This window comes from Phoca vitulina, unplaced genomic scaffold (genome assembly GCF_004348235.1).
Source record: "Phoca vitulina isolate PV1807 unplaced genomic scaffold, GSC_HSeal_1.0 scaffold45, whole genome shotgun sequence".
In the NCBI taxonomy this organism is placed as follows: Eukaryota; Metazoa; Chordata; class Mammalia; order Carnivora; family Phocidae; genus Phoca; species Phoca vitulina.
The window spans coordinates 9830943-9854223 of NW_022589748.1; the positions used below are offsets into that span (position 1 = coordinate 9830943).

Here is a 23281-nt window from a genome sequence, read left to right on the forward strand (position 1 = left end):
AGTCCACCCCTCTTGCTGGATTTCCCAGGATGCCAGAAGCCCAGCAGCAGCTGTGGTTCTGGGAAGGGAAGGGAGGCCAACTTTGGCCCAGCTCCAGCTGACCGAGGTGGGGGATTTCTGGATGACCATTCCAGCCTAATAGGTGGCCCAGAGCAATGGTGGTTGAGTCTGTACGTCTACCCACCCCAAACCTCAGGCCACCCATTTCCCCCTCTCTTCACTCGACCCATCCTCTGTCCTTAAAACCCCATCCCCCACCTACTCTTCCCCAAAGATACTGACCAAGCACTTTTGTACAATAAAGTTTAATCACAATTATAAAAATGTGGCGTTGGGTTTGCGCTATTAACATATGTACAATCCAGCCCAACAGGAAGGGCCCACCCCCCACCATCCTGGCCTGACGGAACAGGAGCTTCCAGACGCCAGGGTGGGAGGGTGACCCACAGGGTCTGGCAGGAACAGAAGATGAGGCAGGGTTCCAGGCACGGAGTCCCTAGGACTGGGGGCACAGGGCCCCCCCCCAGGGGGAGAACATGGCCACTGCCCCTAGAGACCCCTAAACTGGGGAGGGGTGCACGCAGGGCACAAAGGGGAAGTCCCCATTAACACAAAGCAAGGGGGCTAGCAGCCCCCCAAGAACAAGATCTGTACAGGCCGGCACCCCAGGTTTCCACAGGAAACAGCTGCTGGCAGCTACAAAACATTTACAGCTTCTTCTCCGCAAAGAAAAAAAGTTAGGGGGCGGGTGGGCAGGGGCGACGGGGCAGGCAGACGTTGCCTCAAGGAACTGAGGCTCCCTCACTGGGCTCGGGGCAGGTGAGGCCTGCGGAGCCCCAAGGGGAATAAATAGGGGCGCGGGCACCCGTCCTGCCCCTCAGTTGAGGGAGCCTCGGCAGCTCTCGGTGCCGCACAGACACGGGATCTTGTTGTCCTCCAGCGGGAACTTGTAGTCGTATGTGATCTCCTCATCCACGCCGATGGGCTGCTTGGAGTAAATCACAATCTTCTTCTGGGACTCGATGGTGATCACCTTGGCGTAGCAGTTGGGCTGCACACGGGAGGGCAGTGTGAGCCATGGCCCCTGCCCCGGGATCCCCGCCCCCCCCCCCCGGCCGGGACCGCCCACCCCGCGCACCGTGCAGCAGTGGTTGATGAACCTCGCCAGGTTGCCGCACTTGGTAGCATCGATGATGGTGTCGTGGTCCACCCGGAACAGGTAGCTGCTGCCGATGCCCTCCTGCACGTAGCGCTTCTCCCGCATGTCGGCCACCATCTGGTAGAACGGGGTGCCGCCACGGTCAGCTGCCGGCCAGACCAGGCCTGACCCCACCAGCCCCCGTGAGGGGGCCCCGGACAGTCCCCAGCTACCACCCTGGGAGCCACATCGACCCATCCTGGACCTGCAGCTCTTCCTCTGGCTCCCACCAACCCAAGGTGCTGACTGTCTGCTTCCGGGAGCCCTGTCTCTTAGGGTCCCCCCCCCGGCCCTGCCCCGCATACCTTTGGCTGCCATTCTGAGTCTCCCAAAGGGCACCTCGGGGAAGTCTGCAGGAGTCAGTGGGCAGGAGCCCCTGCCTGGCCCACAGTGGGGCCAGGCCAGTTCCCGAGATGACAAGGCCATTTCAGAGGCTGAACCCTACTCATCTCTTCTCCTAGGACCCTCCCTCTCCCAAACAGGCACCCACGGGCTGCCACTCGGTGCCGTCAGGGCCCACTGTCCTGTGTGAGGAGTGACTCCTATTTCCCAGAAAATGGGACGCTCAACCCTCTGCTCTCCCTCCTTGGGTGATCTCACTCTCTTCCACGGCTTCAGCTGCCAGATAAGTGCTAGGGACTCCTCCCCAACTTCCATCTCCAGCCAAAATCCACCTCGGTGGAGCCGCTGGGCGTCATCCTCTAGATGTCCCCGGGGCCCGGCAATGGCACACGTCCCCGACTGGAACTCCATTCGACCACACAGCTGCTGCTCCTCCTCACTGCCCACCTCGCTGGCAGCCCGAGCTACGTCCAGCTGCTCCGAGCAGCGCTGAGAAATGGCCTCGCCTCCCCCCGGGCCCCGCTCGCTGGAGCCAGCCCGTGGCCCGGTGCTGCCAGCTGCCTAGTCCAGGCCACCTGGGCCTCTATGGGATCCCTGTGACAGCGCCCCCGCCGGTCGTGGCCTCTGGCTGTCCCCTCACGCTTGCAAAGCCCGTTACCGCTGGGCGCTTGGCCACGGCCTCCCTCCCCCTACAGCCGGCCCCAGCTCACCACCACGGCTCCTAAGCTCCGCGGAATCTGGCCTCCACTGGCCTCTCTAACCTTCACTGCGGCCGCCGGCCCTGGTTTCTCCAACTAGCCATACTGACCTCCTTGCCCTCCTAAGACTATCCTGTCTCTGGGCCTTTGCACACGCTGTCTGGCAACTGGAGCACCCCTCCCCTCATCTGAGTCTGGGAGTTCGTCGTCATCCTTCAGCTCCTGGCTTCCACATCACTGTGCGCCCACCGCTGCGGCCTCCCCGAACTTCCCCTTCCCGACCGACCAAATGCCATCGTTCGGTGCAGCTCCTTGTGCAGCGGCTGTCTTCCCCCACTGAACTAGGAGGCCCTTAAAGCGAGAAAGAACACTGGTCTTGCTTCTTCCTGGATCATTCCCATCTAGCTTAGGAGTACCCATTACTAACTGTTGATGGAAGGAAGGAAACACAAAGAGGCAGGTTTCACCAACTACGTCTTGGAACCGGGAGGTCACGTGGGGCTTTACCCAGCGATGAGGTGGTTCTCATGCCAGCGTCCCGTGCGGCCATCTGACCGGGGGCTGGGTACAGGGCCTCACCTGGCGGATGTTCTGACCCACGTATTCGATGACCATCTCGTCGGCTGCAATGGGCTCCATGGCAAACAGACCCCACTCATGGATCCGGCTGCGGCCGAACCGGAGCTTCTTCTTCCGGAACTAGAGGGCAGAAGGCAGACGGTGCTGCTCGCTGCCTCCCTCAACCTAACCCCTTGCTGTGGCTGCCCCCCTCCGAGGGGAGGAGCGCGCTTTTGGCCCCGCGCCTCCACGCCCGCCCCCAGGCGACTTCGTGATGCCGCCCTCCCTCCGAGCCGCTCTTCCCCCCGAGTCCCGGCTCCTCACCTTGAGCTGGTTCAGCTTCAGCAGATCACTGTCCATGACGGCCGACGTGCCGATGGCGCTCAGCAGCCGCCGCTGCTCAGACCGGCGCTCCGAAAGCACGCGGTTAGTCCCCTGGGAAAAGGACGGGGGCCGGGGGGGGAGGTGAGTGACAGGAGAAACCACGGGAAGAGATGCCAGGGGGCCAGGTACCAGGGCAGAGCCTTACCTGAGTGTCCGCTCCTTCCAGCTGCCGGGCCGAAACAGGGCACACATCCAGGTACCTGTCCTTTTCCTTCTTGCTGATGGGGTAATAGCCTTCACTGCGGGCGGAGCCTGTCTGGTGCTCACGGGGCCCGTCCTGGGGCCGCCGCTTGCGTTTTGGAGTGCTCAGGTTGGTGAGTGCAGGGTGTTAAGGAAGAAAATGGGTTCCTCACTGGCCAGATCCCCGGGGCCCCCTCCCCTCTATCCCCCCAGTCCCAGCCCAAGGAAAGGGTGACTGACCTTAGCTGGAGGTCCCAAGCATTATTTAGTGTGAGGACAGAAAGATGGAGAGAAGGAAGTCTCAGACCTCACCTTTTCTGCCAGAAAAACTTTGGGAGGCAGAGAAGGGGCAGGAGGCAGAAAGAAACGAATGGCCTGGAGGCCAGGTGAGAAATACCCAGGCTGGCCGTGGCAGAGAGCACCGGACAGGGAGATAAACCCAGAGGCTAGCTGCAACCTGACGGGGCTGCTGCCCCCACCACTGAGGCCTGCCCTCCTGTCCAGAGCAGGCCGGCCGCTAGGGCCTAGGATATTGGTGTGATGGACCCAGTGGGTGTCATTAAGCCAGTCAGCCCCGCTTGTCTGCTGCAGCAGCCGCTCGTACGTGAGCCGCAGGTAGCCCATGTCCTCCAAGTCCAGGCCCGAGTTCCAAATGTCATACAAGATGGTCATCTGCTCAAACTCACTGCGGGGCTCGAAGGTGGGGGGCGGAGGGGGCGGAGGGGGCGCGGGGGGCCGCCTGTGCCGGGCATGGGAGCGGAGGCTTCGCCTCCGCACGGCGCCCCCCCCGTCACTGCTGCTGCTGCCACTGCTCTCCGAGGACTCGGACTCCTCCTCCTCCTCCTCCTCCTCTTCCCCCCGCTCCTCCTGTGGTGGCTGCCGCTGCGGCTGCGGCTGCTTCGGCTCCTCTGCCTCGGCCACCACCACCTCGGGGGCCTCCAGGACCTCATCCGCTGGGGAGCTGAAGAGGGCGGCGGGGGCAGGAACCGGCTCCAGGGGCCGAGGGGCCGGTGTGGAAGGCGGCGGCTTGACGGCCAAGGCGTAGTTGTGCTCCAGGAGGATGTGGCTGAGCAGGGGGCCCGCGCGCTCGGCCTCGTCCGACGTCTCTGTGGCCTCCGAGTCGTCGCGACGGGCTGGGGTCAGGGCCAGGTCGGCCAGCACCGCCAGGTCCACTTCTGTCCCTGGCTCAGCTTCCTCCTCCTCAGCAGAGCGGCCGCGGCCTCCAGCCCGGCTGCGACCTCCTCGGGACACCTCCTCAGGCCAACTCTTGACCAGAGATGCATGGTCCAGGGGCAGGTTTCGAATGGTCCGCTCCACGGCCCGGGGGGCTTTGCGGGCGACGGGGCCAGGAGACTTGATCTGCGGAGGGGCGGCTGGGGGCGGCTCTGGCGCCGGGACCTCCTCCAGGGCAGAGAAGGAGACAGTTTTCCGGCGTTTCTTGGGTGGGGGCAGGAGGGGGATAGGAGAGGAGGGGCGCTCATCGGGCCGGGGGACGGGGGCCGCGGGCCCCACCGGCGGCTCGGCGGGCGGCTGGGGCACGCTGGGAGGCGGCTCCTCAGTGGAACCTGGGGAAGGAAGCACATAGGGAGAAGCAGAGGGTCAGCAACTCGGGCCGGCCGTCCTCAGAGGGGATTCCGTGCGGGCGGGGCACCGGCCAGCCTCGCCGGGGAGGCCGCACGCCGGCTGCCGGCTCTCCTCCGCTTCGGGCGGTCACTTGTCCTCGCTCGGCCGACAGAGCTGCCTCACGCCCGCCATGTCCTCGGCACCGTGGGCTCCCTTGGCAGGAGGAGATTCTGCACCTGCTCGTTCACACAGTCGACAAACATTCACGGAGCACCAACTCCGTGTCAGGCACGGGGTAAACAAGTCGAGCAAACACTTTCAAAACCCTCAACAGAGCTTACAGTCCAATGGGGACAATGACAGGAAACAAATGCACAGCCCAAACTGCGCAGAGTTGAGATGGGGGCTCTAGAGAAACCAACGCTTAGGCTCCAGCCTTTTTACCAAGACTGGCAGTGACTGAACTATGTCCAAAGACTAGGCACACAGGCCAAGACTATTTCTGCCGGCCGCACTGCATGATGGGGATGCAATTAACCCTCTCTGAATTAAAGTATGTTATTTCAACTACAATGTTCTCTGTTTAGTGATGTGAAAAAGATATAATGTAAGCAGCTGAATCTTTGTATTAAAACACTGCATAAAATCTGTTTCCTTCCCACCACCTGCCAAGTAGCAGGAAGGTTTGCCAAAGTGGGGAGGGTTCAGGAAGACTCCCCTAAAGAAGCTGAGGGTGAAGTTGAGATCCCAAGGACGGGCGGATAGCCTGCGGAGGGGACACACCATCTTGAGCAGGTGGTGTGATCTCTCTCCAGTCCCCCAGACAGGAAGCACATCCTCCCTGTTGGGATCCCCAAGTCTGTTGCTGAGTGTGGGGGTCTGAATACAGCTCAAGACGTACAGTGACTTGTCCCTGGGGCAGACCCTGTCCTGCGGACTGACCCTCTCCGCTCCTAGGTTTCAGCCACCGGAACAGGCATGGCCTTTCAGACCTGCCTCTCCCTTCTTGCCTACTGGGAAAGCTCACATGCGGCTTTTATCCCCAGCTCAACGCCATCTTTGTGAAGGCTACCCCAACTTCTCAAGACGCTGGTAGTAACTTCCTCTCAGAACCAGAAGGCCGGTGGTTCTCAAGTGCCAGGCTTCAGGGCGGCAGTAGACTGGTAACTAGTATTTTGCACCAAGCACCAATCCAAGACTTTGACGTATGTTAACTACTTATTTCATTCCCCACAACCACCCCGTGAGGTGGGTACTATTATTAAACCCAGCTTACCAATAAGGAAACTGAGGCAGAGGGAGGTTGTTAACTGGCCCAAGGTCACACAGCTCACAAATGCCAGAATAAGATCTGCACCTCAGGCGGCCGGGGTTGAACTTCGAGCTCTCTTCAACTGCCCCATGCTGCTCTGGGCATCCCGCAGTGGGACTCGGTGGTTTGACGTCTGGCTCTAGCACTCCCAGAACTAAAGGGCAGCCAGCTCCAGGCCAACCTGTGTCCATGACCTTAACAGACATTCACCAGCCAGGCACCCCAAGCAAGGCCCTCTGCCTGCTGTCTCCCGAGGCTCTGGAGAGCAGCCGGAGTCTCAGCCAGCAGTGAGCCACACTCTGAAGCTAGTGAGGCGCCGGGTGCTCGTCCCAGGCCCTCCAGTTTCTCCAAGTCTCCTTCTCTCTGCTGTTCTGGGGCAGCCCTGCCTTTGACCCATCATCCCAACCAAGCCACTGTGCCCTCTGGAAGCCTGGCTCTTGAGGAGAACGAATTCCCCTCCTGGCTCAGCTTCTTCACACAGATTTCTCTTTCGCTTCCTGTTCTCAAAGAAACCTGGCCATGCTTTTCCTTTAGGGAGACAACTTTTGGGATACCTGCCCAGTCTATACAACTCCCAAAAGCCAAGGTTTCTACAACATGACCTGCCCCACTCCCTGCCCCCAGCCAACATTAACTGATAACCTGACCCAAGCCAGGCCAACCAGAAACTTCCCTGAGAATAAGGATCTAAGATAGGAGTGGGTTTCTCCGTAGGGGTGGACAGAAGCAGGGGAAGCCCATCTGCAGGAGAGAGGAATGAATCAGACCGGAAGACAGAAGAAAGGCAAATCCCAAAGGTGTCCAGGTCCCATCTTTGGGTTTCACCAGACAAGCCCTCTCTTGCCATCGGGCCACATACCCTCTATCCCGTTGCATCCTTGGAACTCGAACATCCCCATTGTTCTCTAAAAGCCAAGGGACCTGCCTTAACCTTCTTCCCCTCTCCCAACTCTGCCATCTACTTCCAGGACTGTTCACCCCATTCTTCCCTCTCCAGTGCCCTCCTTCACTCATTCTCAGCTAGCCTTCCCCACTCACACACATGACCTTGGTAACCCCCAGATGGCCCCACCCAGGACCTTAACCCTCTGACGCCCTGCCCTCTGATCACAATTCCTCAGGTCCTTTCAGTTCACGCCACCGCACCTGTTCCATTTCCCACCTTCGGGCTCCCCCTAGCCTGTCACCCTCCTCCTAAATGAGCCACTCTCCTTCCTGTGCCTGCCCCCTGTGCCCGCCAGCAGGGCCCTCACTCTGTCTTCCCCTTTCACAGCACTTTCCACAGCCTTCAGCCACCGCCGCCACCCTGGAGACCCCCAACCCTAACTTTGCCCAGCCACCTGCATTTTCTCCTCCTTCACCCGACTCCCAGTCTCAGGAGGGCATCTGGGTCGCGAGCCCTGTCCATTTTCATCCTCACTCCTCACTCTCCTTCCCCAAGGCTCCTCCTCTACCCATCCCTTTGTGCTCAGAAAATGCCCTTCCTTCCTACTACAGAGTGAAACAGGGCGTCCTTGCGCATGAAAGCCCACATCTCTCTGCCTCCCCAATTATGGGTGTACGTGTGTCAGGCCTAGAGGTCACCCGCCCACCCCCAGGTAAGCCACCCTGACAGGTGCTGCGCTCTCTCCTGGCCCGTCTACCTGCCCCGAATCTACATGCTTGTTTCACCTTTTTAGTTTTTGAAAAACTAACCCTCCACCAACCCTGCATTCTCTTTCATCTCTCTGATCCCAGCTGGTTGACCTCAAGCATCTCTCTAAGCCTCAAATTCCTCATCTGGAAAGCGGGAGTAACAGGGATGGTGTGCGGCCTGCATGAGGAAACAATCAGCAGTGTGCTAAGCCAAGAGCCTGGCCCACAGGAAGCACTCAAAAAACGTTACCTAGTATCACTCATCACGGCCTTTAGACTCTTCTTCAGAGGAGTAGTCTACCCTTCCACAAGACTGGTTATCTCTGTCACCTCCCCTCACTCCTTTAACACCCCGTAAGTTGGCTCCAGTCTGACCCACTCTACTGAAAACGATAAGGTCACCAGTGACCCCCTAACTGCCAAATCCAACAGAAGCTCTTCCTATCTTAACAACCTCTCTTTCGGCCTGCTCATACACAACCACTCCCTCCTTTGGAAAACCAAGCTGCCACATTTCCTTCCCATCTGACCTTCAGATCTAGTGATCCAACTGCCTGCTGGATGTTTCTTACCTGGAGGCCCCAAAGGCATACCAGAGTCAACCCCAAGGAAGCATATCAGCTTTCTTCCTAATGCCGGTCCTCCTCGTCTTCCCTTTCCTGGGAAGTCGTTTAACCAAGTGGTTCATCTCCTCAATTTCTCTCAAATCCTCATCCCCACCTCTACTCCTTGCACCTCACTGTAACCAGCCCTGCTTTGGTTCATGCCCTTCACTTACCTGCATCTCTTCAAACGCTCACATGGGTCACCCTACCTCCTTCCTCACCCCTTCCAAACCCCCCCTTCCTACCAGGATGATCCTTCTGGAGAAATGCAAAACGGACCATGCCCCACTCTTTCTACCTACCCTACTGAGAGTGATGCCCTCTGATCACCAGCTCTCCTGCTACCGATGGGCTTAGGAAAGGCCGGGAGAGGCGTCTCAGGATTAATGAGAGCCTCGACTCCTCTTGAGAGGCCTGCACCAGAGCAGAGTGCAACAGCGCTAGGAGGTCTTTATGCAGTTACTGTTCATCTCAGACCACAGATTCTCAGTACCATTTGAGAGAGGTGTCTGGAGGGCCACATGCATTTACGAAGCCTATCTTGAAAACTGACTTACTGATGCCATGCTAAGAACACCCTACTCCGAGTTACCGCCATTGCTTGCCTCACTTACTAACTGCAACAGCCTCCTAGCCTCCCCACACATACTCTGGCCCCTCTCCAAGTTCTCTCTGCACTGCATCTTTTTAAAACACAAATAAGATCACGTCACTCCTCTGATGGCATTCCACTGCCCTCAAGATAAAGACCAAATTCCTAATGAGGCCGAGTCCTCTTGTACGGCCCCGTCCTTGCTCACCTCTCCAGTTCCAGCCATGCCAGCTTCCCCTCGCTCCCCACCATCCAGAAGGCCTGTTTTATGTCTCCAACATGCTGTTTCCTCTGCCCTCAGGGACTTTGCACATTCTAATCAAGCCCAGCTGCCTGCTCTGCCTTGATTTCAGCCCAAGGATGCTTCAGCAGGAAAGACCAGCAAAGACATCCCCACAGATGTGCTCAGGTTCTCAGAGAACCCTGTTCTTCTCTCTTATGGGGCTTATCAGTTTGCCATCAGATTTGAGAGACTTTCTGAGGTATTTATTACTCAACTAAACGGTCTCTCCCTATAGACCGTAAGCTTCAGGAGGCTGAGAACAGGGCCTGTCGTGCCTACCGCTGCACCCCGTGCACCTGCCGGAAGCACAGGTGACCCTAGAACAACACAGGTTTGAACCGTGCAGGGCCACTTACACACACACTTTTTCTGAAAAATACGGCTGAGTATCATAAACATATCTTCCTTACGATTTTAAGGTTTTTCTTTTTTCTCTAGCTTACTCTCTTGTAAGAATATAGTACACAATACGTATAACATACAGAAAACGTGTTAACCGACTACTTATGTCATCAGTAAGGCTTCTGGTCAACAGTAGACTATTAACAGTTAGGCTTTTGGCGAGTCAAAAGTTATAGGTGGATTTTCAACTGCACAGGGGGTTGGCGCCCCTAACCCTGCATTGTTCAGGGATCAACTGTACTCAGTAAATAAATATCCCCTGCCTGAATGAACAGCATACATACTATAAAGTAACAGTCAAACGTACAAATCCACAAGGCAAAGCAAAGGTAAAATTAACTTCTGAGCCAAAGCTGTTCATAGGTGTCTTCCACCTATTTGTCCATTTAATCACCTGCAAGTACACACAACACATTAAAGCAGAAGCTCAAAAAAATTAATAGGGGGAATTTGTTAAATTGGGAATTTTCTCCTTAATTAACTTAGAAAGAGACCGTTCTGGGACGGGCGGGGTGCGGGAGCGGTGAGAGACCACCGCTGTCCCTGGTAGCCACACGCCTGCTCTGGCTCTGCGAGCCGCCCCTGGCAGCACAGCACAGTCTGAACGGGGCCATAAATGTCTCCAAGGGAGGACTGACAGGAGATGGTGACTTCTGTCCAGTTTGTATGCTTTCAAACAAAGCCACGTACTAGGACATCATTCATAAACGTGGACCCCACTGTTCTCACAAGGACAGACGCAAACATAAACAAAGACCAAATCACCGGCTCGGCACCACCTACCCGCAGGTCTTGCTGGAGACTTTTCCTGTTCAGGGAGAGGCGTGGCTGGGGAGCCCGCAAGCGGCTCTGGCGCGGGCTCTTCCACGGGTGCTGGCGGGGGCGCGGGGACATCTCGGGGGGGAGGGGATGCTGGGGGTACGGCTGCTGGCTGCTCCTCTTCCTCTTCCTCTTCTGAGGAGGACTCAGATGATGATGAGGATGATGAGGACGAGGAGGAGGAAGATGAGGAAGATGAGGAGCTGGATGAGCTGCTGCTCTCGGAGTCCGACGTGCTATCATTTTCACCATCTGAGTCAGCATACAGAGAACATTTGGAGGACGAATCGCTTTCCCCGTCCTCGCCTGGAAATCCAGAAGGGGCAATCAGGCGAGGTGGGAACACCCCTTACTTGGCCAAGCCCTGGGTCCACTCACTGACTCACTACTATGGATAGGTTAGGCTCTGTGCCAGGTGCTAGGTGCTGGGAAGTGCAACCCTCAAGGAGTTGGATAAGTACACTGTTTGCTCACAGTGAGACCAGCTTCAGTATGAAAGACCAGGGGAGCGAGGCAAAGGGAAGTCCTGGATTCTGCCGAAGATCCAGTCAGGGGAGGGATCCCTGTGAGGGAGATGCTCAAGTCGAGAAGGACAAGTAGAAATGCACTAGGAAGACACGAGGGCTAAACAGGGGTGTCAGAGGTGAAGGGAGATGGGAGACCAGAGACCGCTAAGCGGTCTGCTTTAACTACCAAAGCTTTTCCCAAGGCGGGTCTTAGAGAAGCTGCCGGGGCGAGACTCATAAAAAGGAGTCCAAGGTAAAATGAGCTTTAAAAGTGTTATATGCATGGGGCGCCTGGGTGGCTCAGTTGGTTAAGCGACAGCCTTCGGCTCAGGCCCTGGGATGGAGCCCTGCATCGGGCTCCCTGCTCCTCGGAGAGCCTGCTTCTCCCTCTCCATCTGCCTGCCGCTCCCCCTGCTTGTGCTGTCAAATAAAATCTTAAAAAAAAAAAAAAGGTACTATATATGCTCTATACCTCTGGGAAATGGCAATATGTTGGAAGGACTTTATAAGAAATTAAGAATTTTGAAATGTCTGAGGAACACAAGTGAATGAATTTATTTTTTATTTTTATTTTTTTTAAGATTTTATTTATTTATTTGACACAAGTGCATGAATTTAGAATAGATGGTGGTGGTGGCCTGCGATGGGTCTGGAGGATGGCAAGATGGAGCTCAACAGATAAATTAGAGCTAGGTTAGAAATGGCCCAAAGTATTGGGCTGAGGAGTCATCTTCTACAAAATAGGGAGCTAGAAATAGACTTTACGGAGGGAAGTAACAGTGTCAGGTGTGCGCTGGAGGGAAGAGAATTCCATCTGCAGGTTGGAAAATGGACTGAATGGAGGAGGAAGGATGGAACCAAAGACAGGGAAATCAGTCAACACAGCTGCAAAAGACTCTAAGTGAGAACAACAGGCCAGCAGGAACAAAGAAGGCAACAAATCCCAGAAACACTGAGGTGGTGAAACGGACAGAAAGCGGTGACCAAGTGGATGTGTGGCAGTCTCCCCACTTAAGAGCAGGTGACCCCACCCTCTGCCTTCATGAAAAGACAGCCTCTCAGATCATCATTCTTCCCATCTGGCCTCTGCTGAAATGGCACCTCTCAGAGGTGCTCCTTCTCCAAAATATCTAGAACAGCCCATCTTTCCCCAGCTCCCCCATCCGTTACTCTCTACCCCAGTAACCTACTTTCTCTTCTTTAAACTACGCATCTGTCTTCCAAGGTGCTATCTGTTCATTTGTCAAGTCTCCTCCTCCCCTCCAATCGATCCCAAGTTCCATAAAAGATGTGTCCCCAATACCTAGAACAGTGTCTCGTACCGAGTAGGGGCTCAACAGCTAGCACTGAACAAATGAAGGAGAAGCAAGACTAAACCATGTGCCCCAGACTCAATGGATGTGGATGGACAAACAGGTGTCCAACTGAAAAGCGGAGTTGTGTCTGGTGATGGCAGCCGGGGGAGAGGAGATGAGGGGGCGCACGGCTCGGCGGCCGGGCCTTCAAAGACGAGCAGTGCTCAAAGGCAGAAAGGCACAGTCTGGTAGTACCAGGGGGCAGCAGGAGAACTCGGACCCCTCATCCTGAGGGGCTGAGAAAATAAGTTAGTTCTGCTGGGTTGTCATCAGGCGAGAGCCATGTGTCAGCACAGCAGGTAAGCAGAAGGGAGCGGTCTGGGTGTCGGAGTTACTGTTTACAATGCGCCAAGGGTTCCAAAAGATGGGGCTGAAAGACAGCTGCTTTGGGGAAGAGCAAAGGAGGCCAAAACATCCAGCACGAAGTTTCTGCGGACTCAGGGAAGGGCTAGACAGGCAGCGGAACCCCTTCTTCCCCAAGCCAGAACTCGGCTGACCTGTCTGTAACTTACCATCTGATGCCTCGGTCTCCTTCTTTGCAGTGTCCATGGCTTCCTCACGTTCTTCATCTTCTTCATCTTCCTCATCCTCCTCCTCCTCCTTAAAGAAAAGGACAAATAGGGACTAACAAGAAAAGGACAGTTGTCCTCCAGGAGGCCACTGCTACCTGGGCTCCAGGCCAAAGAGGCGGCGGCTACGGGGACGGGAAATCTTGGCAGGGAGCGGGCGCCAATGGCCCCTCACCTTCTCTGAGGAGGACTCCTGGGATGCCTCCTCCCCCTCACTGTCCAGAGCAAAGGACTTGCGGTGCTTGCCCTGGGTCTTGCTTCGCTCTTCGTCTCGCTTTGGGGGCTTGGTCCCCGCACGTCCAGGCTCTCCAGCCTCCTTGTCCCGCTCAGGGTCTAGGCGCAGTTGAGTGGCAGTTAGAGGGCAATTTACCATCAGTAGGAACAGTTCCCGTCCCCTGGTCTGAAAAGAGCTTTGCACACACCCCTGATCTTCCTGACGGTCCAACCAGACAGACCTCATTTTACAGACAAGAAGCTGAAGCTCAACAGAGAAATACAAAAACCCCAGAGCTACCTAGCATTTTCTATAGTTTAACCACACCGCACCCGCTTCACCTTTTGTCCTTTTTGGGGTCGGGTGGAAGAGGGAACGGACTTGTTACGCCTGCCCCAAGAAAATAGCACTAAGCCAATGGGTCTCCAGGGAAGCCAATCGGACTCAGTAAGGAAGTTGCCTAGCCACGTAAGCCATCAACCCACAGCTCAGACCTAGGCAAACTGGAAAGAAGGTTGGAGAAGAGCTTAAGCATTAGATGGGAAACCAAGGTAAGCGACCTGTTTAACCTTGAAACTCTAGGATTCTAGATGTTAAAGTTACCGTTTCTATTTTACGGGGGAACTATGAAATACAGGAAGCTTCAACGAGCACGCCAGAGTAAGAACCACAACCAGGACCCAGGAATAACCCTATCTTAAGCTTCTCACATCTCTCCGCACTGCTTTAACTCCGTAGCAAAACCTCTCCTTGGCCACTTGCCCTCAGACACCTTCCCCCTTTCTCACTGCTTCCTGCATTCCTATCAGAAGCTAGTACCCTTTCCCCTTTCTGCTCCCACCTGACCTCCCACTCACCATCTTCATCTTCCTCAGCTGGAGTGGAAGGACGGGGCCTCTTTTCCTCACTGGCCTCTGAAATTTCTGAAGGCTCTTTTCGCTTCACCTGGGGCGTGGGAAGAGATGGGGCCTGTTTTGAACTCAAACACTCACAGATCCCAACCACCCCTACCTACCCCACGGAAGGGAGGTCCCCAGCCCGCCCTCTCCTCCCTCTGAGGAAACATCAGTTCTGGGTACCTTGAAAGAAGGCAGCCGCAGGGCCCCTCGCAGCCCTGACCCAAAGGCGAAGGCCTCGATGCCCGTGGTCCCCCCACTCTTGGCCCAGTCTACGAGGGACAGCAGGCCCGGCTCTTTGAGTTTTGTCTTCTCTTTATCCTCCTCCTTGGCTTGCTGTTTGGCTGCGTTCTGGAATGGCTGCAGGCAGTAGGGGGACTGAGCCCCAGAACCCAGGCGCTCCCTCCTGCCTCCTGCCTGAGAACTACTCCCAGGTCCCAGGAATACAGAAATGCATCTACTCACTCCTCTATTTGACACAGATCTATGCCACACCCCCCTGCACCAGCCCCGTACAGGCATTTTCTCCAAAATCTGCTCGTTTAGTCCACCCATCTTACAAAGCAGCTACTATCATTCCCATTCTACAAACAGAAACGTTGAAGATCAAAACTCAGAGATTTAAGGGCCTCACATAAGCCAGAAGTCTACTTTCTCCAACGGAGCCCCAAGGTTTCCCCAGTCCCAGGCACTGCCCCTCACCTTGGCCTTCTCTTCTTTGCTCTCCCACCACTGGTCAAAGGCTCCAAAGGCCACATTCTCCACCATCTTGCGGTTGAGGTCTCGCTGCATGATGCTCTTCATCTCTTGGACGAGGGTGGCCAACACCCGTCCCACGGTGCCTGCTGATGGTAGGGCCTTGCCCTCTGCCAGCTCTGCCTCCTCCCTGGGAGGTAGCCGGGCCTCTTCTCCCGAGATCGAGGAGGAGGGCAGGGGCTCGGCTGCCATGGGCAAAGGCAGGTGGTAGGCCTCCCGGGAGTAGGCCCCTCGGCCTTCTTGCCCTTGTGTGTACAGAGCATAGGGTAAGCCATAGGCTGCCTCTTGGGGGGGTGGGAATGGGAGGAAGGCCTCCCCAAAGGCTCCACCGGGGGGACCAGCTGAGGCAGCAGTCAATCCCTTGCCCTGCCGCAGCTGGTGAAGCCGAGTTAACATCTGGGTCTGCATCTGGAAGGACATGGGCATCCCTCCCCACTGAGCCCCAAGTCGATCCATGAGCTCTAGGGAGTTCACAAAGTCATAAATGTGGGGGGGTGGCGGAGGAGGTGGGGGGTACTCAGGGGGTGGTGGCCCATCAGGGCGTGGTGGAAGGAGGTAGGCAGGCTGGTGGGGAGGATAACCAAGGGGCAGGGAAGCCAAGTAGGGAGGGGGAGGAGGGGGTGGAGGAGGAGGGGGTGGAGGCTGCTGGGGGGGTGTTGGGGCCGGAGGGGGTGAGCCGCCCCTGTCATCGTCGGAGATCTCCATGTCCTCTCCAGAAGAGCATGGAGAAGCCTGCAGGGGTGCAGAGAAGGGTCACAGAAAGCTTCTGCCTATTTTCTGGGCTCTTTCTCAAATCCGTTCTCTTGCCTGATTCCCTTCCCTCCCCCGCCGGGCCCAACCCTGCCTCCCGGATCCCAGGCACCTCTGCTGGCTGACCTCCAACCTCACCTGGTTCTGTCCGTTGGCCTTGGGAGACTCCCGGGTAGTCCCTGGTTCCCCACTCCCTGTAGGTGCCACATCCTCAAAATTAGCTGGGGCTGGAGGGGGCGTGCAGGGTCCGTGACCTGACCCAGAAGGCACCTCGCTCCCTGCGTCTCTAGACCCAGGGCCTGTGGTGCTGTTCTCTTCCTCCTCCTCCGTGTCAGAGGCCAGGAACGAAAACTTGGAGCGCTGCTCCTTCAGCAACATCTCAATGCGGGAATCCAGGCTGCTATGTTGAGCGAAGGGCACACTCTCGTTGGTGGTCTCTGGGGCCGGAGAGCCGGAGCGGGCAGGTGAAGCTGGGCGGGGGGAGGTCCGAGCTTCTTCTCTCTCAGGGCTGGGCCCCCCCCCACCCCCGCCTCCACCCGGTTCTGGAGGCTCCGGGGGTGGAGCTTCTGAGGCAGGAGGCCGGTAGTCCTGGTCAGCAGGCCGGCTGGGCTCAGGGGGCAAGTAGGAGGTGTAGGAAGGCGGGAAGCGCTCAGCTGCGTTTTCAGCAAAAGATGCCCCAGGGGGCTCCTCCCGAGTCGCCCGGCGGGGAGGGTAGGAAGCATGGCGTTGGTAGCGGTTCCAGCTCTCATAATACGCTGGGTAGTTAGAGTCAGTCCCACGAAAATGAGAGGAGGAGGACGAAGAGGAGGACGAAGAGGACGAGGACAACGAGGAGGAGGAGGAAGAGGAGGAGGAGGAGGAGGAGGCAGTGGCTACAGTCGTGGCGGAGACAGCGGTGGAGGTGGTCGTGGGGGCTGAAGATGCGGAGAAATGGCGGCGGGAGAAGGAATCCTGGTAGCTGTTCTCCGAGCGCCGGGGCTTGAAGGAGGTTGAAGTGGTGCTGGAGAGAGAGTGCAGGAGTTAGCTGGGTTCAGCTCTGTAGGACCGAACCCTAGTGTCCTGGTTCTCAGGACCCAAAGCCCCTTGAGTCAACGCCCCCAAAGGAAGATCTAAACGCTGTTGGGTTTCTAGCTAGACAGTGAGTTCCCTGAGGACAGGGATTTGTTGGCTGAATCCACAGAGAAACCAGGACAAATGACTCCCAACTCCCCTTTTAAAGAGACTTCAGGTTTCTTCTTCCTAGTGGCAACTCCCAGAATCTGGGGGTCCCAGAGGGTGTTCACTCTGCACCTGCTGGAGTAGGCAGAGTCCTGAGAGTAGGGGGTGCTGCCCCGAGATGTGTAAGGGGTTCCTTGGGAGGACTGAGGGGTGAATTGGCCAAAGGAAGATGGGGTGTCTTGTCGGCTGCTGGAGAAGCTTGTGTCCTGGGAGCAAGGGGTGCCATTGCCAGGTGTGCCCACACCGGCGGTGCCTGCCGGGTAGGCAGCTGTGTCAGAGGAGGAGCGGCGGCGGGATTCAGTCTGGAGGGCAAAAGTAGAGCAGGGAGAAAAGAAGAGATCAAGTACCATGTGACAGCTTGCCCTTCCCCAAACCACGAACCCCAGTTCCCTGTCTTTTGAAAGCATCTCAGCATCTTTTCTTGGCTCTTGCTATCCTTAACGGGGAAGTCCAGAACCTCCCAAATGCTGTTCCTGGCACCCAAGCACTGTGCCCAGGCGGCGAGGGCCACGGCAACCACGAGCTACTTACTGCCTCAGCGGCTGCACCAGAGCCCTGGAACTTCTCACTCAGGGCCTTGCCCCCTGTGGGCACTGTCTGAGGGGTGTAGGAGCCGTTGACTATCAGTTCATAGTACTTCATTCGCTGTTGTCCTGGAGGGAGGAAGATGGGAACCATCAGAGTCAGACAGAAAAAACTCCTCCTTCCTGATTTGTTTTTCCCACTTCTTTCTCAGACCTCAAGTTTCCTACAATTTCTTGGAGTCCTGGATTCAGGGATTTCAGTTACCTTACCTCTATCTTTGGGACCTTCTATCTCATTTCTACCTAATGATACTACAAACGACGTGCCGAATGGCACTTCGCAGCTTATAAATAAATGCCTCTACTTATATTACTAAGTTGGATGATCACCAGGAGAGAGAAGCATCAGTACCCCTATTTTATAGGCTCAAAGAAAATTGACCTGCACAAAGTCACAAAGTTGGTCAGTGGCAGACTGGAATTCAAACCCAGGTCGTCTGATGCTAGATCCCACCATGCTCTTCATCCTACAAACTAAAGGTTGCAAAATGGCAGCCTGAGGGCTAAATCCAGGCCACAGGTGTCTTATTTGCCCTACAAAATCACTTAAAAAAATTTGGGGGAGGGGGTTGCAGCATTTAAAAACCCTGAGATTTACACAAAAACCTAGATTTTTGACTTAATAACAAAACATTACTTGGCAACATTAGTCCTCATTCTCACTTGCAAACTGGCTAATACCAACTAACAGCTGCCTCCTTTCGATGGCACAGTACTCTACAGTCCGCCCCTCCCCCCCGCCACAGTCCCTCGCTCCTCCCTACTGCCTCTTAACACAGAACCCCAGGCTGCTTCACTCATCTGTACAGGTCCCAAATTCTTGATCCAAAATTTCAAAACCCCAAGAAACTCCAGACCAAGCATTTTTTGGAATTTGATCTCAAAATCTGATCTGAGCTGAGGCGATTTACTAGTTCTTATTGATCATACCTAGCGTGACCCTTCCTACGTTCTTACAAATACAGTCACGTGCTAGACTGTAAGACGCTACCCAACCTTGCCAAAGATCACACAGACAGAAAACACATAAAAGCCTCTGTAAAGTTCTAATTTCAGAAACACATCTGGCCCCAAGAGTTTCAGCTGAGGAATCATGAACCTGACCGTGTGCCTGGCCCCAAACAGGCATTTGCACGTGCAGCCTCTGCTGGAGCTCAACCTTAGGCAGCAGGCAAGAGAGCCCTCACCTTTGATGTCGAGCTGGGCATGGATGATGTTGCCCATGACGGAGGTAAGGTGGAGGTTTTTGACTGTTTCCTTGGCTCCCCGAGTGCTAGTGAAGAGCACGCGGGCCAGGCCCAGGTGCTTGCGAGTACGGGGGTGAAGAAGGATCTCTACCTCTTCCACCTCACCGTACTTTCGGCACATATCCTTCAGGAAGGTCTCCCGCACATTGTCATTCAGCCTCGCGAAAGTCACTTCCTTCAGTGGGATCTGTCCGATATAGAACTCATCGAGCTGTGGAGAGAACAGGAGTCTTGAGTCTGGGGTCTCAATACTGACCACGGTGCCTTTGCCCTTTGGGAAACTTGGTCGAGAGAAGACCAGGAAACACAGGCAAAGAAACGGGGGAAAGGGCCCCAACAAGTGCAACGTGAGACCGACCCCTCTCTGCTCTGAGTTCTTCTCATCACTGAATAACGCAAGAACCAAGAAAAGAAACGTACAACTGAGAAATAAACATACGTGGAAAAAACTAATTGTAGGGAATAACTCACTAGTTTAGCTTTTGCCACGGACTGGGCACTAGGAATACAAAGATGAAAAAAAAAAAAAAGATTCCTGTTCAGAAAAGCAAATCAGACAGACACACAGTCACAACACGACACAAATGTCAGCATAAGTATAGACAGGGTGTCTGGGAGCCCAGCGAAGGAGTGGAGGCAGGGAAGAATTCATAAAGATGGTGTCATTCCTGTTTGGCTTTTTGGGTAGCTAGAGTTCACCAGATGACAAGGACTTGTAGGACACAGAACTATAAAATAACTTGGCATTTTCTAGGAGCTGCAAAACGTACGGTAGAGTGGAACACGTATGTGGCAGGAGATGAGGCTTGGCCAGATCAATAATCATATGTGCCAATGCACAAAACATGGGACTTGGCAACGAAAGTAATGTAAGAGTAAAATAAAAAAGACAAATGGCAGGGTGGAACATGAAATGGGAAAAGAAAACAGAGGCATATAACATATAAGAATATGCATTAAAAAAACAGCAACGGAAAAAGGAAAATTAAGATTAAAAAGAAAATGGGTTTAGGAAAAAAAAGTCAGCAGGACTTGGTAACAGATTATATAATACAGGAGAGAACAATCAAAAGATGACTCCCAGGTTTCCAGTTTGCGCAGCTAAATAGATGGTTTTACCATTCATCAGTAAAAGGGAAATGGAAGGGAAAGCGGGATTAAGGAGTAAAGATAACTTGTTTTCGATCTCTTGAGTCTGCTATGTCTGTGGGGCCTCCAAATGAAGCTGTCCCTCTATCAGGGCATACAAGTCTGGAGTTCAAGAGACTGATTTTGGCTGGAAACAGAAATTTGGAAGTCACCAATGTTTCAGCTACAGTCAAAATTATGGGTATGAAAAAGACTGTCCAGAGAGAATATACAAAGTGAAAAAAAAATGGACTGAGACTACCTTACAAATGATTTATTTAAAAAGGAGGGAGAGTAAAGAATTAGTGAAGGAAACCGAGAACCTTCAATTTTCGAGGGCCAGTCCAAGGCCTGATGAATATCCTGCCTAGACAGGGAAATAGGAATCTTCTGAAGAAACAAGATGGAGGATCAAGTGACCAAACGAGGGGTAAGGAGCAGAGGACTCCGAAGGATGGAGTCCCTGGCCTTGTCACTCCCCTTAATTGTTGAGAAACTGGGGTACCACCAGGGCACTGTAATGCTTTGCATTTTCTAGGAGTACGCAGTGACGGCTACAGCAACTAAACGTACCTTTACTTCATTCTTCAAGAAATCAGCACCCCTGCTTGGAACACCTCACCTATACCTTTCTAGAAGATAAACACAACTCTTCTCCAGAACAACTCAGTTTCACAGCCTCAGAGATTATAAGATCTGGTTATGATCCCTTCATAGAAAAGCCCCTTCCCCCTTTCATTAGCCTATCTTGAGACTAAACTAACAGGATGGATCCTCCACACACCCCCCCCCCCCAAGGGCCACCACACCCAGAGTCTAGCAGATACATACCTTAAACTTAGGGACTGGGAGGGAAAAGTCTCTGTTTTTGGACCTGACGTGGCAACGGGGATCTTGGAGGTCTTCCACTGGTATATACTTTGAGTCCTAGGAAGGAAAGCAGGAACAGAAAGACAGCTCAAGGTGAAAAAGCCGTGCTGTTGAGCTTTAGGAAGCGCATCTGGAGCCCCACATGCAAAAGAGCAGGGTTCTGGTTGCCCACTTTTAAGAAGGCAGGCTATGGGTATGGGAGTTCAGGGTGCTCAACAGAGGTAACAGAGACGAATGGGGCCCAGAGTTCCCTAGCTGGCAAGGCCTGGGGCACTCACGTTGACACTGAAGTGGACTCCATCGTAGCGGTACACCTTTTGAGAAGGCCTGCGCAAGGCAGGGTCTAAGGCAGGATCCACGATGAGCTTGTAGTTCCGCCACTGGAAGCTCGGGGCTTTCTGCCCATCTCCCCCACCTTCCTGATCCATCTTTGCTCATTTACACTGTTAGGAAAGAGGAATACGCAAGGGGGTTCAGGACTTAGGCCTGACTCCCTTGCTGCCCCTCACCGACTAGCCCAGACTTCAGGTCCTCTCATCACCTCAGTTTCCACACCTCACCATGACCCGTGACTCCCCCAGATTTTCCCCCAAGTACCCTCTTTCACCACAACACCCCATTCTCTCTCCACCTCCCAACTCTCCCCTCAGGCCCCCAGGCCCATCTCGCGCCCCCTTACCTTCCCGCTCTGCCTAGCGCGCGCCCCACTTGGCCTCAGAGCAAGACCCCTCCCCCGCCCCCTGGCAGGCCCCGCCCCCTCCCGCCTCCTCACCGGCCAGCGGCCCGGGCCAAGCCCGGCTCTCGCTCCCACACACCCGCTCGCGTCCCCGCGCCCCGATCCTCTGGCCAAGAGGTGGCACCTCTTCGGGGCGTTGGAAACACCGCGAGACCGAGCCCGAGACCCGGCTTCGGCCCCGAATCCGGGCGGGGGGGGGTGGGGGGAACGCGCGCCGCTGCCCTCTCCTCCCGCCCCGGCGCGATCTGCCCCCCCATCTCCGCGCACGCGCGGCGAGGCCTCACTCACCCGCTCGTGGCGAGCGGCTCCCCCTCCCCCCACCCCGCGCGGCACCTCAGCGGCGCGAGGCGGCGGCGGCGGCGGCGGCAGCGCGAGACCCGGCCCCGCAGCGGTGGCGGCGGCGGCGCCCCCCCACCACCACCTCCCCGGCGCGCGCACCAAACACCACCGCCACCTGCGCGAGGCCCAGCGGGCACAGCGTCTGCATTCGCACTTTCGCCACGGGTGCCGCCAGGAGATCCACGGGGCCGAGGAGAGCGGCTTCGCCTCGGCCGGCGCCCTTTAAGGCTCGAGAGGTGCGGCCCAGGGAGCCTGAAGATTGGCCGCATTCCCCGGAGAGTGGGCTTCACCACGACTATCCAGCTGCTTTGGCCTGGGGTCCTTGACGAATCGGCGGCGACGGAAGCAGCGACTAATCCCTGAGGAAAAAGGGGGCGGGGCGGAGGGGAGGAGGCCAGCCAGAGCTGGGGAGATTTGAGTGGCGCGTTGAACAGACGCAGATTCGTCAGGCGGGCGGGGCGAATCGGTGGACGGGATGCGCGCTCCTTCTCTCTTCTTTTCTGCCTCTTCCTCGCGCGGCCAAAGACCTAAAAGGCTGCAGATTCGCCACAGGTCCTGGCCTCACTGTCGCCTCCCTTCACCCGCCTTGCTGGAGTCAAGAAAATAATGCCTGGTTAGCCAAGCCCTGTTGGCAGAGTTGGCCACTTTTTCTGGATCTTTCTTAGTAGCGCAGCTTAGGGGATGCCCAATTCCGACCCTGGGGAAATGGCTACGGCCCAAAGCTGCTCTCGGAGTACTATGAGAATTTTCGGCCGAGTATAGAGAGGCCCAAGTAATTCTGAGGAAGAGCCGGCCTGGCGAATCTGCGGACCCTCCTGTGGGCGGGGCCAAGGCGCGGCGCGCAGAGGGCGTGGCCAGGGCGTGTAAAGCCCGGCGTCGCGGGGGCGCTTCCTGTAGGACCCACCGAAACCGTGCGGGCTGGGAGGGGCGCCCAGGAGGTGGAAAAATACAACCAACAGTGGTGACTCAGGCCGTTTGTCTGGCGTCGCACATAATGCGGGCAAGGTTTGCCTGTCGCCATCCCCCTTGGGCCTATAGCTGTTTAAGATGCCCATTTGACAGACTGGGAGACTGAGGCCTGCAGAAGGTGCCGCATTTTACCTATACTCGACCCACCATTCGTGATTCAATCGAAGGCTACCTCAAAGTAATGTTTTAAGACTTGTGGGGCTTAAAGGCCCTAGAACAGGTCTTGTGAAAAATAAACTAGTACGTACTGGAGCTGGGATGGTCGATTCTTCAAGCATCATGGTCCCAGTGCCCACCGTTTTCAGCCGGGGGGGGGGGGGGGGGGGGGGTACTAAGCTTACGTGGTCCCGCCGCTCGAGGGCAGCACCGGCCCAGGCGCTGAGGTCACCGAGGCTGGGCATCCTTTTCTTTCGCTGGGACGCAGGGCATCTTGGTTTCTGGGTAATGGCACTCCCAGGAGACCCCTCGGCTTGAGCTGAGGATGCCCTAGCTTTCAGACATTTCTATCTACGTTAGTCCCTCGCTGTGTGACCTTGGGCAAGCCACTGACCTCTCTAAACTTAAGATTCTTCC

The 23281-nt window shown here is 55.8% G+C and overlaps 1 protein-coding gene across 1 annotated transcript; it reads right to left on the bottom strand.

Annotated features, from left to right (window-relative positions):
• Nucleotides 1-285: 285 nt before the first annotated feature.
• Nucleotides 286-22585, bottom strand: SETD1A (SET domain containing 1A, histone lysine methyltransferase). The gene is made up of 19 exons (XM_032431102.1): nucleotides 21855-22585; nucleotides 20943-21107; nucleotides 20626-20721; nucleotides 18607-18877; nucleotides 17367-17488; nucleotides 16908-17137; nucleotides 15756-16617; nucleotides 14814-15599; nucleotides 14295-14471; nucleotides 14073-14160; nucleotides 13177-13334; nucleotides 12945-13032; nucleotides 10536-10877; nucleotides 3894-4925; nucleotides 3326-3498; nucleotides 3121-3231; nucleotides 2818-2937; nucleotides 1139-1276; nucleotides 286-1051 (listed from the first exon to the last, which is right to left on the bottom strand). The coding sequence occupies exons 2-19, from the start codon at nucleotides 21090-21092 to the stop codon at nucleotides 878-880; spliced, it is 5118 nt and encodes a 1705-aa protein (XP_032286993.1). The 5' UTR covers nucleotides 21093-21107; nucleotides 21855-22585; the 3' UTR covers nucleotides 286-877.
• Nucleotides 22586-23281: the final 696 nt, after the last annotated feature.

Excerpts from the sequence above, each read along its gene's own strand:
- SETD1A (XM_032431102.1), bottom strand. The coding sequence starts at position 21,092 with ATGGATCAGGAAGGTGGGGGAGATGGGCAGAAAGCCCCGAGCTTCCAG. Across the intron at positions 15,600-15,755 it reads AGGCCAACGGACAGAACCAG|GCTTCTCCATGCTCTTCTGG; the intron begins GTGAGGTTGGAG and ends GCACCCCTGCAG. Across the intron at positions 3,232-3,325 it reads TGGAAGGAGCGGACACTCAG|GGGACTAACCGCGTGCTTTC; the intron begins GTAAGGCTCTGC and ends TCCTTTTCCCAG.